The sequence below is a fragment of the Orcinus orca genome, chromosome 2, assembly GCF_937001465.1.
Source record: "Orcinus orca chromosome 2, mOrcOrc1.1, whole genome shotgun sequence".
NCBI classification, from domain to species: domain Eukaryota; kingdom Metazoa; phylum Chordata; class Mammalia; order Artiodactyla; family Delphinidae; genus Orcinus; species Orcinus orca.
Window position 1 is genome coordinate 179,612,937 of NC_064560.1, and position 25,441 is coordinate 179,638,377.

At 37.7% G+C, this 25,441-nt stretch overlaps 1 protein-coding gene across 2 annotated transcripts in view; it reads right to left on the reverse strand.

Moving 5' to 3' along the window:
* The window catches only part of CEP128 (centrosomal protein 128), a 453,164-nt gene that overhangs the window by 408,819 nt on the left and 18,904 nt on the right, over positions 1–25,441 (reverse strand). For both annotated transcript variants that reach the window (XM_033416425.2, XM_004262299.3), the window contains exons 3-4: positions 23,902–24,063; positions 22,131–22,217 (exon numbers count right to left, since the gene is read on the reverse strand). In XM_033416425.2, coding sequence (XP_033272316.1) covers positions 22,131–22,217; positions 23,902–24,048 — 234 coding nt within the window. In that variant the 5' untranslated portion in view covers positions 24,049–24,063. The remainder of the gene's footprint in view (positions 1–22,130; positions 22,218–23,901; positions 24,064–25,441) is intronic.

The window sequence follows — 25,441 nt, forward strand, 5'->3', positions numbered from 1 at the left end:
TTGCAGTTACTCATCGTTAATATACTGTTGTGTTAGCTGAAATGTGAATTGTGTTGTTTGGGGACTGGTGTTATTTGACCAAATAGGGGTAATGAAATTCATGCACATCGAAACCATGCAACAAGGACCAACTGTCTTTACTTTTCAGCATTCGGAGAGGTTTTATAGCTGTATTCAGTGGAAGAGTATGCTAAACTCCACCTCGCCTGGGACCAGAACTCTAGTTTGTTTGTTTAAGTAAAAAAATATTGACTTTCCAAAATTCATTAATAGCAAGCTTCTTGACCAGTTTCTGGGAAGGTAAGGTTACAAGCAACTGTAAACAACTAAGAAACTAGGCACCAACTTCACACACACTATCAAAAATGCCTAAGAAATAAATCATATTCAGTAAAATTTGACTTCAGTAAGATGAGATGAAAAAAGGCAAAGAACCACATGGGTAAACTTCGTTGGTCAATTTACAGTTACTGATACTAATAACCAGTGTATCTCACGTATTCACATTCTCAACAAAACTAATCACATCCTTGACTAAGCTCACTGTGAGAAAGAGAAAAATATATCACACTAAAACTAGTCACTAGGAAATTCTTAAAAGATATCTACCATTACTTCCACAAAGAGACCATAATAAAAATGAAGTAGGAACAGTGATTACTCACACATAAATGTAGTAGCTACCAAATATTCAAATAATTAGCTTACATACAAATGAAAAACACAACTTTAAAAAAAAAACCTTGATAAAAATTCTAAATGCTGCAATTCAAAGTCAGCTTAAATTCTGGAAACCATTAGAGATCCTATTTAGTTTCTCCAGATACTTTCTTACTCCAAAGTATCCCTTATTTTCATACTAAGAAAACATATCCCCTAACATAACACAGATTATACAGAAATGCATGCAAAGTATAGGTAACTGCATTCACTTAGCTGCATAGTTGAGCAGAAATTGGAAACATCTGAATATTTCATCTAACCATTTAGTTTTGTTTTCACCTGACAGTAAAGACTCAGTATTTAGCAAACATTCACAATGTATATAGCACTGGTGACTATGGAGACAGTTTGTGTAGTAAGTTTAGATATACCTATAACGTTGACATTAGAAACAAAAAAAAAAATTAAAGTACTTTGATTTACAAATCTTAGGGGTCAACTTGGCAAAATCCAGGGCAAGAGTAGAGGCAGAAAAGAGGTCATTTTAAAAAGTTTGTCCTGGGTAATAACGTCAACCGTAGGCACATTGATTAAGTGCTTTCTGCTTGACTTCCCTTCACTGCCTGTTTCTCCACAGAATGCCAAGCTTGATCTGGCAATACACTGCAAAATAGATTGGTTGTAGAGTTAATTTTATCAGCTCTATTTTGGTTCCTTACAGTCTATTAAAACTAGAACAAAGAGAAGGAGGAGGACAAAAAAGGAGGTAGAAGAGGTGGAGGAGGGGAGTTTTATAAAATTAGAGTGCAAATTTATGGTTTGCATACTTTTCTGGTCCCACCATCTGTTGCTGAAATGTATTTTTTAAATGGTTGCTGCTATCTTATTTTTTATTTACCAGAAAGATCATTAGCTCTGACTGCTATCCCTAACCTCTCTCCATAGGCTGATTTATGGAAATATAAGTCTATACTAATAGTTCTGAAATTTAGAAATTCCCTTTCAAATGATACATCATATTTATTTATGTGACTATTTTATTTTTAAATGAGATCTCATATATTCAAAGCCCACATAGCATACATATTCTAACGATTTTTAAAATTTTTTAAAGTGTTTCCATATAATATTCTGAATGTTATTAAATGAGCATACATGGGGGCTTCCCTGGTGGCCCAGTGGCTAAGACTCTGAGCTCCCAATGCAGGGGGGCTGGGTTCGATCCCTAGTCAGGCAACTAGATCCCACATGCTGCAACTAAGAGTTAGCATGCCATAACTAAAGATCCTGCATGCCTCAACTAAGACCCGGTACAGCCAAATAAATAAATAATTTTTTTAAAAAAAAATGAGCATGCATGGAAAATGGAATGTGCTCTTAATAGTACATTATTGTATTTTGGGTGGACAGACAATATAATCATGAACATAAGGGGGGAAAAGCAGCATTATGTATGCTGTCTAATTTGGCATATACTTTGAAGTCAAAACAATCAGATACACCTATCACTGTGAACGTTACAACATATTATGTTGTTTATAGTCACAATAATACACAAAAGAAACTGAAGTTAGGCCCAGTGAATTCAAGGAAAGGAAAGGAAGAATACTCAGTGCCTATAATGTACCAAGTACTTAATCTATATTAAGAACATAGCAAATACTTGAAGATAGGGATTACTGGATGAATTAAAGAAGTAAATAGAACATAAATGTTTAGCAAGTGTCTAAAACAGCGTGACTACTTCAATAAATGTTAGTTATAATAAGGCATATATAATTATGTTCATTTTTCAGATGATTAAATTCAAGTTCAGAAAGATTTAATAACTTGCCCAAAATCACTGAAATGGTTTCTAGTGGAAAAAAATCAGGATTCAATTTTTTTTTTTTTTTTTTTTTTTTAACATCTTTATTGGGGTATAATTGCTTTACAATGGTGTGTTAGTTTCTGCTTTATAACAAAGTGAATCAGTCATACATAAACATATGTTCCCATATGTCTTCCCTGTTGCGTCTCCCTCCCTCCCACCCTCCCTATCCCACCCCTCCAGGCTGTCACAAAGCACCGAGCCAATATCCCTGTGCCATGCGGCTGCTTCCCACTAGCTATCTACCTTACTGCCTTTGTTAGTGTGTATATGCCCATGACTCTCTCTCGCCCTGTCACAGCTCACCCTTCCCCCTCCCCATAACCTCAAGTCCGTTCTCTAAGAGGTCTGCGTCTTTATTCCTGCTTTACCCCTAGGTTCTTCATGACATTTTTTTCTTAAATTCCATATATATGTGTTAGCATACGGTATTTGTTTTTTTCTTTCTGACTTACTTCACTCTGTATGACAGACTCTAGGTCTATCCACCTCATCACAAATAGCTCAATTTCGTTTCTTTTTATGGCTGAGTAATATTCCATTGTATATATGTGCCACATCTTCTTTATCCATTCATCCGATGACGGGCACTTAGGTTGTTTCCATCTCTGGGCTATTGTAAATAGAGCTGCAATGAACATTTTGGTACATGACTCTTTTAGAATTTTGGTTTTCTCAGGGTATATGCCCAGTAGTGGGATTGCTGGGTCATATGGTAGTTCTATTTGTAGTTTTTTAAGGAACCTCCATACTGTTCTCCATAGTGGCTGAACCAATTCACATTCCCACCAGCAGTGCAAGAGTGTTCCCTTTTCTCCACACCCTCTCCAGCATTTATTGTTTCTAGATTTTTTGATGATGGCCATTCTGACTGGTGTGAGATGATATCTCATTGTAGTTTTGATTTGCATTTCTCTAATGATTAATGATGTTGAGCATTCTTTCATGTGTTTGTTGGCAGTCTGTATATCTTCTTTGGAGAAATGTCTATTTAGGTCTTCTGCCCATTTTTGGATTGGGTTGTTTGTTTTCTTGTTATTGAGCTGCATGAGCTGCTTGTAAATTTTGGAGATTAATCCTTTGTCGGTTGCTTCATTTGCAAATATTTTCTCCCATTCTGAGGGTTGTCTTTTGGTCTTGTTTATGGTTTCCTTTGCTGTGCAAAAGCTTTGAAGTTTCATTAGGTCCCATTTGTTTATTTTTGTTTTTATTTCCATTACTCTAGGAGGTGGGTCAGAAAGGATCTTGCTTTGATTTATGTCATAGAGTGTTCTGCCTATGTTTTCCTCTAAGAGTTTGATAGTTTCTGGCCTTACATTTAGGTCTTTAATCCATTTTGAGCTTATTTTTGTGTATGGTGTTAGGGAGTGATCTAATCTCATACTTTTACATGTACCTGTCCAGTTTTCCCAGCACCACTTATTGAAGAGGCTGTCCTTTCTCCATTGTACATTACTGCCACCTTTATCAAAGATAAGGTGTCCATATGTGCATGGGTTTATCTCTGGGCTTTCTATCCTGTTCCATTGATCTATCTTTCTGTTTTTGTGCCAGTACCATACCGTCTTGATGACTGTAGCTTTGTAGTATAGTCTGAAGTCAGGGAGCCTGATTCCTCCAGTTCCTTCTTTCGTTCTCAAGATTGCTTTGGCTATTCGGGGTCTTTTGTGTTTCCATACAAATTGTGAAATTTTTTGTTCTAGTTCTGTGAAAAATGCCAGTGGTAGTTTGATAGGGATTGCATTGAATCTATAGATTGCTTTGGGTAGTAGAGTCATTTTCACAATGTTGATTCTTCCAATCCAAGAACATGGTATATCTCTCCATCTATTTATATCATCTTTAATTTCTTTCATCAGTTTCTTATAATTTTCTGCATACAGGTCTTTTGTCTCCTTAGGTAGGTTTATTCCTAGATATTTTATTCTTTTTGTTGCAATGGTAAATGGGAGTGTTTTCTTGATTTCACTTTCAGATTTTTCATCATTAGTATATAGGAATGCCAGAGATTTCTGTGCATTAATTTTGTATCCTGCCACTTTACCAAATTCATTGATTAGCTCTAGTAGTTTTCTGGTAGCATCTTTAGGGTTCTCTATGTATAGGATCATGTCATCTGCAAACAGTGACAGCTTTACTTCTTCTTTTCCAATTTGGATTCCTTTTATTTCCTTTTCTTCTCTGATTGCTGTGGCTAAAACTTCCAAAACTATGTTGAATAATAGTGGTGAGAGTGGGCAACCTTGTCTTGTTCCTGATCTTAGTGGAAATGCTTTCAGTTTTTCACCATTGAGGATGATGTTTGCTGTGGGCTTGTCATATATGGCCTTTATTATGTTGAGGAAAGTTCCCTCTATGCCTACTTTCTGCAGGGATTTTATCATAAATGGGTGTTGAATTTTGTCAAAAGCTTTCTCTGCATCTATTGAGATGATCATATGGTTTTTCTCCTTCAATTTGTTAATATGGTTTATCACATTGATAGATTTGCGTATATTGAAGAATCCTTGCATTCCTGGAATAAACCCCACTTGATCATGGTGTATGATCCTTTTAATGTGCTGTTGGATTCTGTTTGCTAGTATTTTGTTGAGGATTTTTGCATCTATGTTCATCAGTGATATTGGCCTGTAGTTTTCTTTCTTTGTGACATCCTTGTCTGGTTTTGGTATCAAGGTGATGGTGGCCTCGTAGAAGGAGTTAGGGAGTGGTCCTCCCTCTGCTATATTTTGGAAGAGTTTGAGAAGGATAGGTGTTAGCTCTTCTCTAAATGTTTGATAGAATTCGCCTGTGAAGCCATCTGGTCCTGGGCTTTTCTTTGTTGGAAGATTTTTAATCACAGTTTCAATTTCAGTGCTTGTGATTGGTCTGTTCATATTTTCTATTTCTTCCTGATTCAGTCTTGGCAGGTTGTGCATTTCTAAGAATTTGTCCATTTCTTCCAGACTGTCCATTTTATTGGCATAGAGTTGCTTGTAGTAATCTCTCATGATCTCTTTTATCTCTGCAGTGTCAGTTGTTACCTCTCCTTTTTCATTTCTAATTCTATTGATTTGAGTCTTCTCCCTTTTTTTCTTGATGAGTCTGGCTAGTGGTTTATCTATTTTGTTTATCTTCTCAAAAAACCAGCTTTTAGTTTTATTGATCTTTGCTATTGTTTCCTTCATTTCTTTTTCATTTATTTCTGATCTGATTTTTATGATTTCTTTCCTTCTGCTAGCTTTGGGGTTTTTTTGTTCTTCTTTCTCTAATTGCTTGAGGTGCAAGGTTAGGTTGTTTATTCGAGATGTTTCCTGCTTCTTAAGGTGGGCTTGTATTGCTATAAACTTCCCCCTTAGAACTGCTTTTGCTGCATCCCACAGGTTTTGGGTCGTTGTGTCTCCATTGTCATTTGTTTCTAGGTATTTTTTGATTTCCTCTTTGATTTCTTCAGTGATCTCTTCATTATTAAGTAGTGTATTGTTTAGCCTCCATGTGTTTGTATTTTTTACAGATCTTTTCCTGTAATTGATATCTAGTCTCATGGCGTTGTGGTCAGAAAAGATACTTGATACAATTTCAATTTTCTTAAATTTACCAAGGCTTGATTTGTGACCTAAGATATGATCTATCCTGGAGAATGTTCCATGAGCACTTGAGAAAAATGTGTATTCTGTTGTTTTTGGATGGAGTGTCCTATAAATATCAATTAAGTCCATCTTGTTTAATGTATCATTTAAAGCTTGTGTTTCCTTATTTATTTTCATTTTGGATGATCTGTCCATGGGTGAAAGTGGGGTGTTTAAGTCCCCTACTATGAATGTGTTACTGTCGATTTCCCCTTTTATGGCTGTTAGTATTTGCCTTATGTATTGAGGTGCTCCTATGTTGGGTGCATAAATATTTACAATTGTTATATCTTCTTCTTGGATCGATCCCTTGATCATTATGTAGTGTCCTTCTTTGTCTCTTTTAATAGTCCTTATTTTAAAGTCTATTTTGTCTGATATGAGAATTGCTACTCCAGCTTTCTTTTGGTTTCCATTTGCATGGAATATCTTTTTCCATCCCCTTACTTTCAGTCTGTATGTGTCTCTAGGTCTGAAGTGGGTCTCTTGTAGACAGCATATATAAGGGTCTTGTTTTTGTATCCATTCAGCTAATCTGTGTCTTTTGGTGGGAGCATTTAGTCCATTTACATTTAAGGTAATTATCGATATGTATGTTCCTATTCCCATTTTCTAAATTGTTTTGGGTTCGTTATTATAGGTCTTTTCCTTCTTTTGTGTTTCTTGCCTAGAGAAGATCCTTTAGCATTTGTTGTAAAGCTGGTTTGGTGGTGCTGAACTCTCTCAGCTTTTGCTTGTCTGTAAAGGTTTTAATTTCTCCATCAAATCTGAATGAGATCCTTGCTGGGTAGAGTAGTCTTGGCTGCAGGTTTTTCTCCTTCATCACTTTCAGTATGTCCTGCCACTCCCTTCTGGCTTGTAGGGTTTCTGCTGAGAGATCAGCTGTTAACCTTATGGGGATTCCCTTATGTGTTATTTGTTGTTTTTCCCTTGCTGCTTTTAATATGCTTTCTTTGTATTTAATTTTTGACAGTTTGATTAATATGTGTCTTGGCGTATTTCTCCTTGTATTTATCCTGTATGGGACTCTCTGTGCTTCCTGGACTTGATTAACTATTTCCTTTCCCATATTAGGGAAGTTTTCAACTATAATCTCTTCAAATATTTTCTCAGTCCCTTTCTTTTTCTCTTCTTCTTCTGGAACCCCTATAATTCGAATGTTGGTGCGTTTAATGTTGTCCCAGAGGTCTCTGAGACTGTCTTCAGTTCTTTTCATTCTTTTTTCTTTATTCTGCTCTGCTGTAGTTATTTCCACTATTTTATCTTCCAGGTCACTTATCCGTTCTTCTGCCTCAGTTACTCTGCTATTGATCCCATCTAGAGTACTTTTAATTTCATTTATTGTGTTGTTCATCGTTGCTTGTTTCATCTTTAGTTCTTCTAGGTCCTTGTTAACTGATTCTTGCATTTTGTCCAATCTATTGTCCATTCTATCTCCAAGATTTCGGATCAACCTTACTATCATTATTCTGAATTCTCTTTCAGGTAGACTGCCTATTTCCTCTTCATTTGTTAGGTCTGGTGCATTTTTATCTTGCTCCTTTATCTGCTGTGTGTTTTTCTGTCTTCTCATTTTGCTTATCTTACTGTGTTTGGGGTCTCCTTTTTGCAGGCTGCAGGTTTGTAGTTCCTCCTGTTTTTGATGTCTGTCTCCAGTGGCTAAGGTTGGTTCAGTGGGTTGTGTAGGCTTCCTGGTGGAGGGGACTAGTGCCTGTGTTGTGGTGGATGAGGCTGGATCTTGTCTCTCTAGTGGGCAGGTTCACGTCTGGTGGTGTGTTTGGGGGTGTCTGTGGCCTTATTATGATTTTAGGCAGCCTCTCTGCTAATGGGTGGTGTTGTGTTCCTGTTTTGCTAGTTGTTTGGCATAGGTTTTCCAGCACTGTGGCTTGCTGGTCGTTGAGTGAAGCTGGGTGCTGGTGTTAAGATGGAGGTCTCTGGGAGATTTTCGCCGTTTGATATTATGTGGAGCTGGGAGGTCTCTTGTTGATCAGTGTCCTGAAGTTGGCTGTCCTACCTCAGAGGCAGAGCCCTGCCTCCTGGCTGGAGCACCAAAAGCTTTTCATCCACAGGCTCAGGATAAAAGGGAGAAAAAGTAGAGGGAATTAGTAGAAGTATGAGGAAAGAAAGAAGGAAAGGAGGGTAGGAAGGAAGGAAGAAAGAAAGAAAGAAGCAAAGAAGGAAAGAAGGCAAGAAGGAAAGAAAGGAGGGAGGGAGGGAGGGAGGAAGGAAGGAAGGAGGGAAAGAAGGAAAAAAGAAAGAAAGAAGATACAGTAAAAATAAAATAAAGTATAATAAAGTTATTGAATTAAAAAATTCTTATTTAGAAAAAAAAAAAAAGGGACGGATAGAACCTTAGGACAAATGTTGGAAGCAAAGCTATACAGACAAAATCTTACACAGAAGCATACACATACACCCTCACTAAAAGAGGTAAATGGGGAAAAATCCTAAATCTTGCTGTCAGAGACCACCTCCTCAATTTGGGATGATTCGTTGTCTAAAGGAGGGAAGGAAGGACGGAAAGAAAGAAAGAAAGAACGAAGGTAAAGTATAATAAGGTTATTAAAATTAATTATTAAGAAAAAAAAATTTAAAAAAAAACATGGACGGATAGAACCCTAGGACAAATGGTGGAAGCAAGACTATACAGACAAGCTCTCACATAGAAGCATACACATACACATTCACAAAAAGAGGAAAGGGGAAAAAATCATAGATCTTGCTCCTAAAGTCCACTTCCTTAATTTGGGATGATTGGTTGTCTATTCAGGTATTCCACAGATGCAGGGTACATCAAGTTGATTGTGGAGCTTTAATCCGCTGCTTCTGAGGCTGCTGGGAGAGATTTCCCTTTCTCTTCTTTGTTCTCACAGCTCCCAGGGCTAAGCTTTGGATTTGGCCCTGCCACTGCGTGTAGATCGCTGGAGGGCGTCTGTTTTTTGCTCAGACAGGATGGGGTTAAAAGAGCCGCTGATTGGGGGCTCTGGCGCACTCAGGCCGGCGGGGACGGAGGGGCACAGAGTGCGGGGCGGGCCTGCGGTGGCAAAGGCCGGCGTGACTTTGCACCAGCCTGAGGCGCGCTGTGCGCTCTCCCGGGGAAGTTGTCCCTGGATCCCGGGAACCCGGCAGTGGCGGGCTGCACAGGCTCCGCGGAAGAGGGGTGTGGAGAGTGACCTGTGCTCGCACACAGGCCCCTCGGTGGCGGCAGCAGCAGCCTTAACGTCTCCCGCCCGCCTCTGGGGTCCACGCTTTCAGCCGCGGCTCGCGCCCGTCTCTGGATTCCGCGCTTTCAGCCGCGGCTCGCGCCCGTCTCTGGATTCCGCGCTTTCAGCCGCGGCTCGCGCCCGTCTCTGGATTCCGCGCTTTCAGCCGCGGCTCGCGCCCGTCTCTGGATTCCGCGCTTTCAGCCGCGGCTCGCGCCCGTCTCTGGATTCCGCGCTTTCAGCCGCGGCTCGCGCCCGTCTCTGGGGTCCGCGCTTTCAGCCGCGGCTCGCGCCCGTCTCTGGGGTTCGCGCTTTTAGCCGCGGCTCGCGCCCGTCTCTGGAGTTCCTTTAAGCAGCGTTCTTAAACCCCTCTCCTCACGCCCCAGGAAACAAAGAGGGAAGGAAAATTCTCCTGCCTCTTCTGCAGGTGCAGGCTTTTCCCCGGACTCCCTCCCGGCTAGCTGTGGTGCACTAACCCCTTCAGGCTATGTTCAAGCCGCCAACCCCAGTCCTCTCCCTGCGCTCCGGCCTCAGCTCGCAGCCCCGCCCGCCCCGGCGGGTGAGCAGACAAGCCTCTCGGGCTGGTGAGTGCCGGTCGGCACCGATCCTCTGTGCGGGAATCTCCCCGCTTTGCCCTCCGCACCCGTTGCTGTGCACTCCTCCGCGGCTTCGAAGCTCCCCCCTCCGCCTCCCGCAGTCTCCGCCCGCGAAGGGGCTTCCTAGAGTGTGGAAACTTTTCCTCCTTCACAGCTCCCTCCCACTGGTGCAGGTGCCGTCCCTATTCTTTTGTCTCTGTTTTTTCTTTTGCCCTACCCAGGTACGTGGGGAGTTTCTTGCCTTTTGGGAGGTCTGAGGTCTTCTGCCAGCCTTCCGTAGGTGTTCTGTAGGAGTTGTTCCACGTGTAGATGTATTTCTGGTGTATCTGTGGGGAGGAAGGTGATCTCCGCGTCTTACTCTTCCGCCATCTTCCGCCTTCTCCAGGATTCAATTTTAAGTCTGACTCCAAAGTTTACATTTTTCCACTAGCCTCAAAGCAAAATTCTGTAAAAATTATTCTCCTGTCTAGTAGTTTCATGAGAAACTTGGCAATAAAATTTTAAACATAAGACTCTAAGAACCTAATTCCTAAGATCTGAAATATACTTACAAAAAAAGTTCCTAACAGAATTCAGTTGTTCCATTGTAATTTCTTACCCATACATTCTCACTACTTAGCACTGAAGTTGTTAAAAGATGGAACAGTTCTCACCTTTAGGACAATTAGCAGAACTCAGCCAGAGAGAAAGGGATGGGTACCTTCAGCTCTGGGATATTACAAGTGGCTTGTGCCTGGCTCCAAACAATTAACATTAAGCTTCTAGGCTGTCACTATGTATATCTAACAACTGAAATCCATTGAAAAGAAGAAAAAACCTGGACTTCGTTATTTAACATTCAAATTCTTCCAAAGTTCATATACGCCAGATGGTAACGTCCTATTACTCCCAAAGGGAAATTTTAATCAGAGTACTTAATTAGAAGAAAAATTACCTATTAATGCAAGTCTCTAAGCTCTAATTTGATTTTACTATATTTTAACCACTCTTTACCTTAAAAATGTACTTAATGAATCTGCTGATTTGAATCAAAAGAACTGTATCTTTCTTTTATACCAAATATTAACTACTTTAGCCTCATCAGCTGCAGTCCAAATTTCCACTGCAGAAGGTATTAACTTTTTATGTTGAATATTCTTTCTTGAGGGCATTCCATTTTTATGGCATTAACATAAAAACAGACCTGTTCTCTCATGAATAGGAACACACAGCTCTAGATATGTTCTAAACATTAAGCTAATCAGTTGCACTATTTAACATAGGAGTATATGTTCCAAATATTCCCAGTAAACTTTCATATAAAACCAACCCCCACAGGTCCTCTTTGGACCAAATGTTCTCAGACCTCCCAAGAAATTTACAGCATGAGAAATAATGCAGGATGACACTTACTTAAGGTCATGAAGTTCATTAAGACCAAAGATCCTAAGTCATACTATCCAACTTAATATGGCTGATTGGTTGGGCTGGCTACAAGAAAGGCTTGTTAAAAAAAAAAAAAAATCAGTGGTTGTTACTTAGGAAGAAGGGGGAAACCAGTGCTGGTGTAGGCAACCTGCAGAATCCACCACACTGCCTTAAGTGGCAGCTAGAACAGCCAAATTTGGCAAGCCTTCAATGCCAATCCTAGCTCAGCATCGGATTTCTTCCCATTCTGTTTCTGTATTTATTCCATCTAACTCTCATTCTGGACATTGCACCAGCTGTAACATTAATGACTTGTGTGATAATGGGCTTTGGTTTTTCAATCAGTTAAGATAATCTCTAGAATCTAGTTTATAAATGTAAATTATATAACCCTTCAAACTTTGAATCCAAAATCCCAATTTTCAGAAAAATTAAATTCATATCATCATTAAAATGTGAGCAAGCACAACTCAATGATGTGAATGAATCCTGATGCTGGGTTTTGGGATAATGTCCTATCCTTGGCTCTGTCACTGACTAACTGTGAGACTGTGGGCAAGCTAGTACCCATTCTGTGCCTTAGTATTTTTATCTTGTAAATGAGGATAATAATAGTATCTACCTAATAGGACTGTTGAGAGAATTAAATGAGTTATCACACAAAAAACAAAACGGTACCTGTCAACTAAGCTTATGAAGATATTCCCAAAGAGAATATGAAAAGGTAGATGCTACTTCTCTATGAAACACCACACACCCCATTGCTGACCCTCTAACACTGCTCAACTCCTCACAGAGAGAGGCCTTCACATATTATAAGCAAATAAATAAATTTAGAGTTGGAATAAAGATTCAAGAAAACAACAGTGAAATTATGTACATTTCAAGAAAAGGTAGTCAAAAAAGTGACTCATCATGACTCCTGACCCTTACAAAACCAACAGGAATAATTCTCACAATTCTCTTGTTAGGGCAGATCGTCTCAGGAGGAAAGCATTGCACTGAATATTTACATAGCTCCTCACTCACTGGCGAATTATGTTCACAAAACTGAACCTCCATAAAATAAATATGTAAGTTCATACACAGTTGACCCTTGAACAACATGGGTTTGAACTGCACTGTTCACCTGCGGATTTTTTTCAGTAGTAAATACCACAGTACTACATGATCCAAGGTTCGTTGAATCCATGAACACAGAATCACAGATACAGAGGAACTGCAGAGAGGCAGGAACCTCAGATACCAAGGGCCAACTATAAGTTATACACAAATTTTCAACTGTGTGGAAGGCCAGAGCTCCAAATACCATGTTGTTCAAAGGTAAACTGTATATCACTTGTATCCATTTCCTGAGGTTTAGCATTAGTATCATTTATAAGATCTAAGTTAAAAATAAAAGTTCTTGAGATACCCTCATCCGCAGAGAGCAGACAGCAGAAGCAAGAAGAACTACAATCCTGCAGCCTGTGGAACAAAAACCACATTCACAGAAAGATAGACAAGATTAAAACGAAGAGGGCTACGTAACAGATGAAGGAACAAGATAAAACCCCAGAAAAACAACTAAATGAAGTGGAGATACGCAACCTTACAGAAAAAGAATTCAGAATAATGATAGTGAAGATGATCCAGGACTTCGGAAAAAGAATGGAGGCAAAGATCAAGAAGATGCAAAAAATGTTTAACAAAGACCTAGAAAAATTAAAGAACAAACAAACAGAGATGAACAACACAATAACTGAAATGAAAACTATACTAGAAGGAATCAATAGCAGAATAATTGAGGCAGAAGAACAGATAAGTGACCTGGAAGATAGAAAGGTGGAATTCACTGCTGCAGAACAGAATAAAGAAAAAAGAATGAAAAGAAATGAAGACAGCCTAAGAGACCTCTGGGACAACATTAAACGCAACAACATTTGCATCATAGGGGTCCCAGAAGGAGGGGAGAGAGAGAGAGGACCAGAGAAAATATTTGCAGAGATTATAGTCAAAAACCTCCATAACATGGGAAAGGAAATAGCCACCCAAGTCCAGGAAGCACAGAGAGTCCCATACAGGATAAACCCAAGGAGAAACATGCCGAGACACACAGTAATCAAATTGGCAAAAATTAAAGACAAAGAAAAATTATTGAAAGCAACAAGGGAAAAACAACAAATAACATACAAGGGAACTCCCATAAGGTTAACAGCTAACTTCTCAGCAGAAACTCTACAAGCCAGAAGGGAGTGGCAAGATATACTTAAAGTGATGAAAGGGAAGAACCTACAACCAAGATTACTCTACCCAGCAAGGATCTCATTCAGATTCGATAGAGAAATCAAAAGCTTTACAGGCAAGCAAAAGCTAAGAGAATTCAGCACCACCAAACCAGCTCTACAACAAATGTTAAAGGAACTTCTCTAAGTGGGTAACACAAGAGAAGAAAAGGACCTATAAAAACAAACCCAAAACAATTAAGAAAATGGTCACAGAACTTACATATCGATGATTACCTTAAACATGAATGGAGTAAATGCTCCAACCAAAAGACACAGGCTTGCTGAATGGATACAAAAACAAGACCCATAAATATGCTGTCTACAAGAGACCCACTTCAAATCTAGGGACACATACAGGGGATGGAAAAAGATATTCCATGCAAATGGAAATCAAAAGAAAGCTGGAGTAGGAATACTCATATCAGATAAAATAGACTTTAAGATAAAGAATGTTACAAGAGACAAGGAAGGGCACTACATAATGATCAAGGGATCAATCCAAGAAGAAGATATAACAATTATAAATATATATGCACCCAACATAGGAGCACCTCAATATATAAGGCAACTTCTAACAGCTGTAAAAGAGGAAATCGACAGTAACACAATAATAGTGGGGGACTTTAACACCTCACTTACACCAATGGACAGATCATCCAAAAGGAAAATAAATAAAGAAACAGAAGCTTGAAATGACACAACAGACAAGATAGATTTAACTGATATTTATAGGACATTCCATTCAAAAACAGCAGATTACACTTTCTTCTCAAGTGCGCACAGAACATTCTCCAGGATAGATCACATCTTGGGTCACAAATCAAGCTTCAATAAATTTAATAAAATTGAACTCATATCAAGCATCTTTTCTGACCACAGCACTATGAGAGTAGAAATCAATTACACGGGAAAAAACATAAAAAACACAAACACATGGAGGCTAAACACTACGTTACTAAATAACCAAGAGATCACTGAAGAAATCAGAGAGGAAATCAAAAAATACGTAGAGACAAATGACAATGAAAACACGACAATCCAAAACCTATGGGATGCAGCAAAAGCAGTTCTAAGAGGGAAGTTTATAGCTATACAAGCCTACTTCAAGAAACAAGAAAAATCTCAAATAAACTATCTAAACTTACACCTAAAAGAACTAGAGAAAGAAGAACAAACAAAACCCAAAGTTAGCAAAAGGAAAGAAATCATAAAGATCAGATCAGAAATAAATGAAAAAGAAATGAAGGAAACAATAGCAAAGATCAATAAAACTAAAAGCTGGTTCTTTCAGAAGGTAAACAAAATTGATAAGCCATTAGCCAGACTCATCAAGAAAAAAAGGGAGAAGACTCAAATCAACAGAATTAGAAATGAAAAAGGAGAAGAAACAACTGACACTGCGGAAACACAAAGGATCATGAGCGATTACTACAAGCAACTCTATGCCAATAAAATGGACAACCTAGAAGAAATGGACAAATTCTTAGAAAAGTACAACCTTCTGAGACTGAACCAAGAAGAAACAGAAAATATAAACAGACCAAACAGAAGCACTGAAATTAAGACTGTGATTAAAAATCTTCCAATGAACAAAAGCCCAGGACCAGATGGCTTTCACAGGCAAATTCTATCAAACATTTAGTGAAGAGCTAACACCTATCCTTCTCAAACTCTTCCAAAATATAGCAGAGGGAGGAAAACTCCCCAACTCATTCCACAAGGCCACCATCACCCTGATACCAAAACCAGACAAAGATACTACAAAATAAGAAAATTACAGACCAATATCACGCATGAATATAGATGCAAAAATCCTCAAAAAAATATTAGCAAACAGAATCCAACAACATATTAAAAGGATCATACACCATGAGCAAGTGGGATTTATCCCAGGGATGCAAGGATTCTTCAATATATGCAAATCAATCAATGTGATACACCATATTAACAAACTGAAGAATAAAAACCATATGATCATCTCAATAGATGCAGGAAAAGCTTTTGACAAAATTCAACACCCATTTATGATAAAAACTCTCCAGAAAGTGGGCATAGACGGAACCTACTTCAACATAATAAAGGCCATATACGACAAACCCACAGCAAACATCATTCTCAATGGTGAAAAACTGAAAGCATTCCCTCTAAGATCAGGAACACGACAAGGATGTCCACTCTCACCGCTATTATTCAACATAGTTTTGGAAGTGCTAGCCATGGCAATCAGAGAAGAAAAAGAAATAAAAGGAATACAAATTGGAAAAGAAGAAGTAAACCTGTCACTGTTTACAGATGACATGATACTATACATAGAGAATCCTAAAGATGCCACCAGAAAACTACTACAGCTAATCAATGAATCTGGTAAAGTTGCAGGATACAAAATTAATGCACAGAAATCTCTTGCATTCCTACACACTAATGATGAAAAATCTGAAAGTGAAATTAAGAAAACACTCCCATTTACCACTGCAACAAAAAGAATAAAATACCTAGGAATAAACCTTCCTAGGGAGACAAAAGACCTGTATGCAGAAAACTATAAGACACTGATGAAAGAAATTAAAGATGATACCAACAGATGGAGAGATATGCCATGTTCTTGAATTGGAAGAATCAATATTGTGAAAATGACTATACTACCCAAAGCAATCTACAGATTCAATGCAATCCCTATCAAACTACCAATGGCATTTTTTATGGAACTAGAACAAAAAATCTTAAAATTTGTATGGAGACACAAAAGACCCCGAATAGCCAAAGCAGTCTTGAGGGAAAAAACAGAGCTGAAGGAATCAGACTCCCTGACTTCAGACTATACTACAAAGCTACAGTAATCAAGACAATATGGTACTGGCACAAAAACAGAAACATAGATCAATGGAACAAGATAAAAAGCCCAGAGGTAAACCCACGCACCTATGGTCAACTAATCTATGACAAAGGAGGCAAGGATATACAATGGAGAAAAGACAGTCTCTTCAACAAGTGGTGCTGGGAAAACTGGACAGCTACATGTAAAAGAATGAAATTAGAATACTCCCTAACACCATACACAAAAATAAACTCAAAATGGATTAGAGACCTAAATGTAAGTCTGGACACTATAAAACTCTTGGAGGAAAACGGAGGAAGAGCACTCTTTGACATAAATCACAGCAAGATCTTTTTTGATCCACCTCCTAGAGTAATGGAAATAAAAACAAAAATAAACAAATGGGACCTAGTGAAACTTCAAAGCTTTTGCCCAGCAAAGGAAACTATAAACATGACGAAAAGACAACCCTCAGAATGGGAGAAAGTATTTGCAAACGAATCAACAAAGGATTAATCTCCAAATATATAAACAGCTCGTGCAGCTCAATATTAAAAAAAACAAGCAACCCAATCCAAAAATGGGCAGAAGACCTAAATAGACAGTTCTCCAAAGAAGACATACAGATGGCCAAGAAGCACATGAAAAGCTGCTCAACATCACTAATTATTAGAGAAATGCAAATCAAAACGACAATTAGGTATCACCTCACACCAGTTAGAATGGGCTTCATCAGAAAATCTACAAACAACAAATGCTGGAGAGGGTGTGGAGAAAAGGGAACCCTCTTGCACTGTTGGTGGGAATGTAAACTGATACAGCCACTATGGAGAACAGTATGGAGGTTCCTTAAAAAACTAAAATAGAATTACCATATGATCCAGCAATCCCACTACTGGGCATATACCCAGAGAAAACCACAATTCAAAAAGACACATGTATCCCAGTGTTCACAGAAGCACTACCTACAATAGCCAGGTCATGGAAGCAACCTAAATGCCCATCGACAGACAAATGGATAAAGAAGTTGTGGTACATATATACAATGGAATATTACTCAGCCATAAAAAGGAACGAAATTGGGTCATTTGTTGAGACATGTATGGATCTAGAGACTGTCATACAGAGTGAAGTCAGTCAGAAAGAGAAAAACAAATATCGTATATTAATGCATATATGTGGAACGTAGAAAAATGGTACAGATGAACCAGTTTGCAGGGCAGAAATTGAGACCCCGATGTAGAGACAAACGTATGGACACCAAGGGAGGAAAGCCGTGGGGGTTTGGGGGTGGGGGTGTGATGAATTGGACGATTGGGATTGACATGTATACACTGAGTGTATAAAATTGATGACTAATAAGAACCTGCTGTATAAAAAAATAAATAAAATTCAAAACTTTTTTAAATAAATAAATAAAAATAATAGAAGTTCTTGTCTTCCCTAGAGCAGAATGGCTGATCCCATTTCCTAGGAAATATCTTATATTTTAAAAGAGAAATGCTAATTTCAATTAGGCAATGGATATTTAACATGGAGAAATTTTTTTAACAGTTGAACACTGATTAAAATGGATTAACGAAAATTCAATATCCATTCACGATAAAAACTCTTACCAAAGTAGGTATAGGGGGAACATATCTCATAATAATGAAAGCTATTTATGACAAACCCACAGCCAACATAATACTCAACAGTGAAGAGCTGAAAGTCTTCCCACTAAAATCTGGAACACGACAAGGATGCCCTCTCACCACTCCTATTCAACATAGTATTGGAAGTCCTAGCCACAGCAGCCAGACAAGAAAAAGAAATAAAAGGTATCCAAATTGGAAGGGAAGAGGTAAAATTGTCATTATATGCAGATGACATGATACTATATACAGAAAACCCTAAAGACTCAACACAAAAACTACTAGAACTGATAAACGAATTCAGCAAGGTAGCAGGATACAAGGTTAGCATACAGAAATCTGTTGCATTTCTTTGCACTCACAATGAAATATCAGAAAAGGCATGTAAACAAACAGTCCCTAACAATCCCTTTTAAAATTGCATCCAAAAACAAGAAAAAGTACTTAGGAATAAACCTGACCAAAGAGGTTTTGAAAGATTTTTATGCTGAGAACTATAAAACATTGATAAAAGAAACTGAAGATGACTCAAAGAAATGGAAAGATATCCCATGCTCTTAGATTGGAAGAATTAATATAGTTAAAATGGTAATACAGCCCAAAGCAATCTACAGATTTAATGCAAACCCCATCAAAATACCCATGACATTTTTCACAGAACTACAACAAATAATCCTAAAATTTATATGGAACCATAAAAGACACAGAATTGCCAAAGTATCCTGAGGAAAAAGAACAAAGGTCGAGGCATAACCCTCCCAAACTTCAGACAATACTACAAAAAGCTACAGTAATCCAAACAGCATGGTATTGGCACAAAAACAGACATATAGATCAATGGAACAGGATAGAGAGCTCAGAAATAAACCCACATACCGACGGTCAATTAGTCTACAACAAAGGAGGCAAGAATACATGATGGAGAAAAGACAGTATCTTCAGCAAGTGGTGTTGGGAAAGCTGGAAAGTCGCATGTAAATCAATGAAGTTAGAACACTCCCTCACACCATACACAAAAATAAACTCAAAATGGCTTAAAGACTTAAGACATGACACCATAAAACTCCTAGAAGAGAACGTAGGCAAAACATTCTCCAACATAAATCGTAGCAATGTTTTCTTAGGTCAGTCTCCCATGGCAATAGAAATAAAAGCAAAAAGAAACAAATGGGACCTAATCAAATTTATAAGCTTTTCCACAGCAAAGGAAACCATAAACAAAATGAAAAGACAACCTACGGAATGGGAGAAAATATTTGCAAACAATGCGACGAAGGATTAATTTCCAAAATAAACAAACAGCTCATACAACTCAATAACAACAACAAAAAAAACTATCCAATCAAAAAATGGGCAGAACACCTAAATAGACATTTCTCCAAAGAAGACATACAGACGGTCAATAGGCATATGAAAAGTTGCTCAACATCACTAATTATTAGAGAGATGAAAATCAAAGCTGCAGTATCACCTCACACCAGTCAGAATGGCCATCATTAAAAAGTCTGCAAATAATAAATGCTAATGAGGGTGTGAAGAAAAAGGAACACTCCTACACTGTTGGTGGGAAAGTAAACTGGTGCAGCACTATGGAAAAAGGTATGGATGTTCCTTAAGAAACTAAAAATAGAATTGCCATAAGATCCAGCAATCCCACTCCTGGGCATATCCAGAAAAAACTCTAATTCAAAAAGATGCATGCACCCCAATGTTCACAGCAGCAGTATTTACAATAGCCAAGACATGGAAGCAACCTAAATGTCCATCAACAGATGAATGGATAAAGAAGATGTGGTATATACATATATACAATGGAATACTACTCAGCCATAAAAAATGAAATAACGCCATTTGCAGCAACATTGGATGAACCTAGAGATTATAATACTAAGTGAAGTAAGTCAGAAAGTGGAAGACAAATATCATATGATATCACTTATATGTGGAAACTAAAATATGATACAAATGAACTTATTTACAAAACAGACTCACAGACATAGAAAACTATGGTTACCAAAGGGGAAAGGGGGTAGGTGAGGGATAAATTAGGAATTTGAGATTAGCAGATACAAGCTATTATATATAAAGTAGATAAACAAGGTCCTACTCTATAGCACAGGGAACTATATTCAATATCCTATAATAAACCATAATGGAAAAGAATATTAAAATATATATGCATGTGTGTATAACTGAATCACTTTGCTGTACACCAGAAACTAACACATTGTAAATCAACTATACCTCAATAAAATAATAATTATAATAACAATAATTTGAAAATGGATTAGCCTGTTACAGGCTGTTGAAAAAAAATAGCAGGTTCTACATCAAGAGAACTTGCATGAGCTGGAGCACAGTCTCCAAAAGAAAGAAACAAACAAATCACTCTCCAGGGTCCCTCCCTAAACAGAACACACAATAATTAAAATTTTTAAAATAGAGGATAATACTATCATGTACTTAGAGGACTTAAAGAATACAAATAGAAAGATTCAGATAAATCACATGATAGTTGGCACATTACATACACTCATTTTTAGGTATGCCCATTTTACTGCTATATTTCGTAACAGTAAGTATTTTAATGCTAAGAAAGCAATTTTCACTGAGCAGCCCATCAGATTCACTTGTTGTGAGAAATACTCTTTCTGAGTTGCACATCTTCCCATAGATTACAGCAGGTGCCCCCCCAGGTTACTTACAGGTGGTAGGGTGGAAATCATTGCTCTATCGAGGGAGTGTAAATATAAGGCAATGAGTGACATCCCCCTCTGGCATGCTGGGAGCAGAAATCATTGAGAGGCAACTACTTTAATAGAACAAGAATTTGAGGAATCTAAGGGGAAGACTCTAGACCAGACAAGGAACAGCCTAAAGTAAAAGGAAAGAATCTTATTTTCCTGTGTCCTATTTTAAATGAGTGGCTTTCCAGTCTAGGTACTTACAACTCAGATGGGAAAGAAATACCTGTTGAGCTTATCTACTTCCCATGTATAAAACTACTCCCCCAGAGCTCAGCATTATTCAATTCTAGGCCTACCAATTCTAGGAGAACACACTCTGTGTTTTAAAAGCTTACCTGTACAGAAGTTTCACTTAATACATAGTTTTATTTCCCAATTGCTCAATTCAAGGGAAATTCGTCTAATATTCAACCTGACAAAGTAGGTTTTTCTCTGCTACTAGTTAATAATGTTTTTATTTTTTTACTAATAAATTAAAGAGCAAAGAATTAACTCCCATTATTAATAAGGTAGTTAAATCTAAAACATTTCATGAGCTACCCAAATATATAAAATCTATGGCCCCATCTGCAAATATACCATAAATCATAAAAATTTGGTAGATACAAGAAAGTCCAAGTTTATTTTCTAAATGAAAGTAGTAAAAAAACCTAATGAGAGAAAATATGTTCCCTGTGCTCAAGCAATTAGCTTACGATTAAAAGCAAATGATGACTATACTTCTGCTTTGTAAAAAGAAAATAACAAATAATCAATTAAACTTGGGGCTTATGTGACAACTCAGTACAGCACAGATATATATAAAACTATCATTATAGCACACATGTAATACTAATCTTATTAGAGTGTATACTCATAATTAGAAACATGAAGGAATAAATTTCTTTGGTTTTCTAAGAGTTTACAGAGGATGAGTTAGCAAATTCCAAAAGAAGGAAATAAGAGACAGAATTAGCAAAATATTAATAAAAAAAAAATTCATTTTAGGGAATTCCCTGGTGGTCCAGTGGTTAGGACTCCATGCTCTCACTGCCAAGGGCCCGGGGTTCAATCCCTAGTCAGGGAACTAAAATCGCACAAGCCATGTGGCACAGCCAAAAAAAAAAAAGTAAAGCTTTCAAATTCAAGAGAATCTAATCTATATAGACTAGCTGGCAAGCCATCTGACAAGCTAAATTTAAACTATAAAATAATAAAGCAGTTGAAAAGCTAAAGCTATTCACAGTGGTTACGTCCTTTATCTCACATCCATACTCCTCAACAACTAAATTTCCAAAAAGGTGGGTAAGAGTAAATGCAAACATATGTAAACATTCTTACGTGTTCTATAGCCCCCGCCTGTCCATTACTATATTCTTGATACTGTCCAAGCATCTGGTCAACTTGCCGCAGGTTCCGACTAGTGTCCTAAAGAAAGAAAGTGGACTTTATTAATTGCTCCAAACAATGTTTTCCCCAATCAATCTTAGCGGCATATCAAACAGCTAGGTCACCCATTTGCAAAAGGTACAATTTATATAATAATTAAGTTGGGTAATATACTTCATAAATATCAAATAAATCTTATTAACAGCACTGACAGAGAAACTCAAATCCATCTGCAATTTACTTGTGTGAAATCTGAAGCACAAAATTTCAATCCTTATCCAAGGTTCCATAATAAGTTGGCAACAAAACCATAAATTGGAAAAGAATCCTCATCGTCAATTTGTGCACCTCAACTAATTCAGACCCTCTTTATATAAGAGAAATCCTGAGAAAAATCTAGTCGATTGTGTTCATGACAAGCAAATCATTAGGATCAATGTTATTTCAGTTATTACTTTACCTCAAGGACTCCATTAAGAGAAAAGAAAACAAAGTATCCTTTAACTTTTAGCTATAAAATTTGTTTGTAATTACAGTAAAAATGGTTTCCACCTAAATATGCTAGGTTTCACCTGAGAGGTAAATGGAGGCATTTCTTTCAAAAATATATACTTACTAATATGTTTCAGTAGTGGGAAAGTACAAGAATTTGTACTGCAAGAATCCAATATTATGTTAATTTAAATAAGTTTAGAAAGAAAAAGGCTCCGGAGTTTTAAATCAAATTATGGTTTCTCCACCAGAAATTAGCCTCTTCTTATCTAAGCATACTAACCCAAAGCAATTGAAAGCCAAAATCCATGTTTATCCAGGCAAAATGGAAGTAAGAGATTAAAGGGTAGGAAAAAAAGTCTGAGTTTTCTTTTTGCCCTTCCTCCACCTCTTTTCCAAAGCCCTTTCCTATGGAGGGAATGTAAACTGCTGCCACTCAAACTTCCAAACACTGTCAAAAATTAGCCTCTAAATAAAAATGGCATCTCAGTATCATTCATCCATGAATAATTTACCTACCCAAAATATGAACAACTTCTCTAAAGGCAAATGTCCACAAGAAGGTAAACTATGGTAATAATTCCTATTGGTTTCACTCCCACAGTATTTTATTTGGAAATACTGCCTTATCCCAAAACATTTCCACAACCTATCATATATTTCAAATATATCTTTACTGACTGTGTTAGGCAGAATAATGCCCCCAAAGATGTCCAAGTCCTAATCCCTCGAACCTATGTATACGTTTCCTTATATGGCAAAAGCGATTTTGCAGCTATGATTAAGTTAAGGACCTTGAGATGAGGAGATTATCCTGGATTATTGGGTGGACTCAATCACAAGCATCCTTAAAAGTGGAAGAGGGAAGCAGAAGAGTAGTCAGAGTGATATGATGTAAGAAGTACTCAACCCACCCTTCCTGGCTTTGAAGAGGAAGGAAGGGGCTACAAAACAAGGAATGTGGGCAGCCTCTAGAAGCTGGAAAAGGAACAGATATTTCCCTAGGACCTCCAAAAAGGAATACAGCCCTACTGACATCCTGCTTTTAGTCCAATGAAACCAGGGTCAGATTCTGACCTACAGAACTGTAAGAAAATAAATTTCTGGGTTTTTTAGACATTAGTTTTGTTCAAATTTGTTACTGTGGCATAAAAAACTAATACACCGACTGAAACCATTTCTTAGCTCAACCTAGTTAAAATCTATTACATGCAACCATTGCTAAACTAACCTGTAAAGTACTTGTTATAGTGTTGACCTTCTCAGTGACATCCACAGTAGGTCGATTTCGAGTTTCCCTGTGTATTGAACTGGCAGCCCATCGACCCAATCGGTCATGAGAGCGGAAGTGGTCTGAATCGTTGGAGGATCCTGCCATTGAGGTGCAAAAATCCTTAAAAATAAATCCAGGTCAAGGTCAATCAAATGGTAAAGAGCACAGAAATAAGAGATTAATTTAACTATTTACTTTTTGATCTTTTAAAGTATTTATTACATTAGCCCTTTGCCACATCATAATTTCTAACACATAGCTTGAAAACACAAGTCATTTCCACATGTAATTCTCCCTCCTTTGTTTTTTCTGGTTTATGAGCAATTCCTCAGACATTTACAACTCCAAATAATAATAATCACTTAGTTTTGTGCAATGCTCCTAAATTTTATAAGCTCTTTCACATACAGTATCTCACATAACTCTACCAACAACACTGTAAGGTATATGAGACACATAGATTGGTATCTCTACAATGAAGAAGAAAAAAAAACACAGATATTCTCTAAGGCTAAAACCTGCAGGTCTCAATATTAGTCTGATGTCCATTCTTTTTTCTTTAATTTATTTATTTTATATTTTTGGCTGCATTGGGTCTTTGTTGCTGCACACAGGCTTTCTCTAGTTGCAGCGAGCGGGACCTACTCTTTGTTGCGGTGTGCAGGCTTCTCATTGCGGTGGCTTCTCTTGTTGCAGAGCATGGGCTCTAGGTGCACAGGCTTCAGTAGCTGTGGTGCACAGGCTCAGTGGTTGTGGCTCACGGGCTGTAGAGCACAGGCTCAGTAGTTGTGGAGTGCAGGCTTAGTTGCTCCGCGGCATATAGGATCTTCCCCGACCATGGCTCGAACCCACGTCCCCTTCATAGGCAGGTGGATTCTTAACCACTGCACTGCCAGGGAAGCCCTAGTCTGATGTCCATTCTACTAAGCTATGAGAACATGTGCATCTTTAAACAAAAATACAACACACAGAGAATGACCTAAAATAAAAGAATTCCATTCACTGTACAGTGAACACTCTCATACACCTTAATTTAAAATATAGTAGAATTGAACAAATGCAGTAGTAGAGGTACAAACTCTACAATAACAAGTGTGTGAGAAGATGGAATCTTCAACATCTCCACCAAAACAGAAAGCCAAACATCCTGAATATAATGTCATCAGTAGAAAAGTCTCTAAATATGCTTTCCTCCCATCCTTACCTCGATTTTCAATCTAATGCAAAAGAAAATTATTTCATGCAAGACGATCTCAAAAGTTTCAGAATACCTTTTATAGAAATTGAAGAAATGAAATATATTTGTAACAAAGAAGCATCAGAGAAAATTCAATTATCAAAAGTGAAAGTTTGAGTATTCCAATAATTTCATTTTCTGCTTAATAGAAGGTTAACATAATCTTTATTTTAACATTAATTGTTATAATCTTCCTAAAATCTATATGGCCAGTTTTCTGGCCTTTGAAATACAGTATGATGAAACCTCTCTTTAATAATC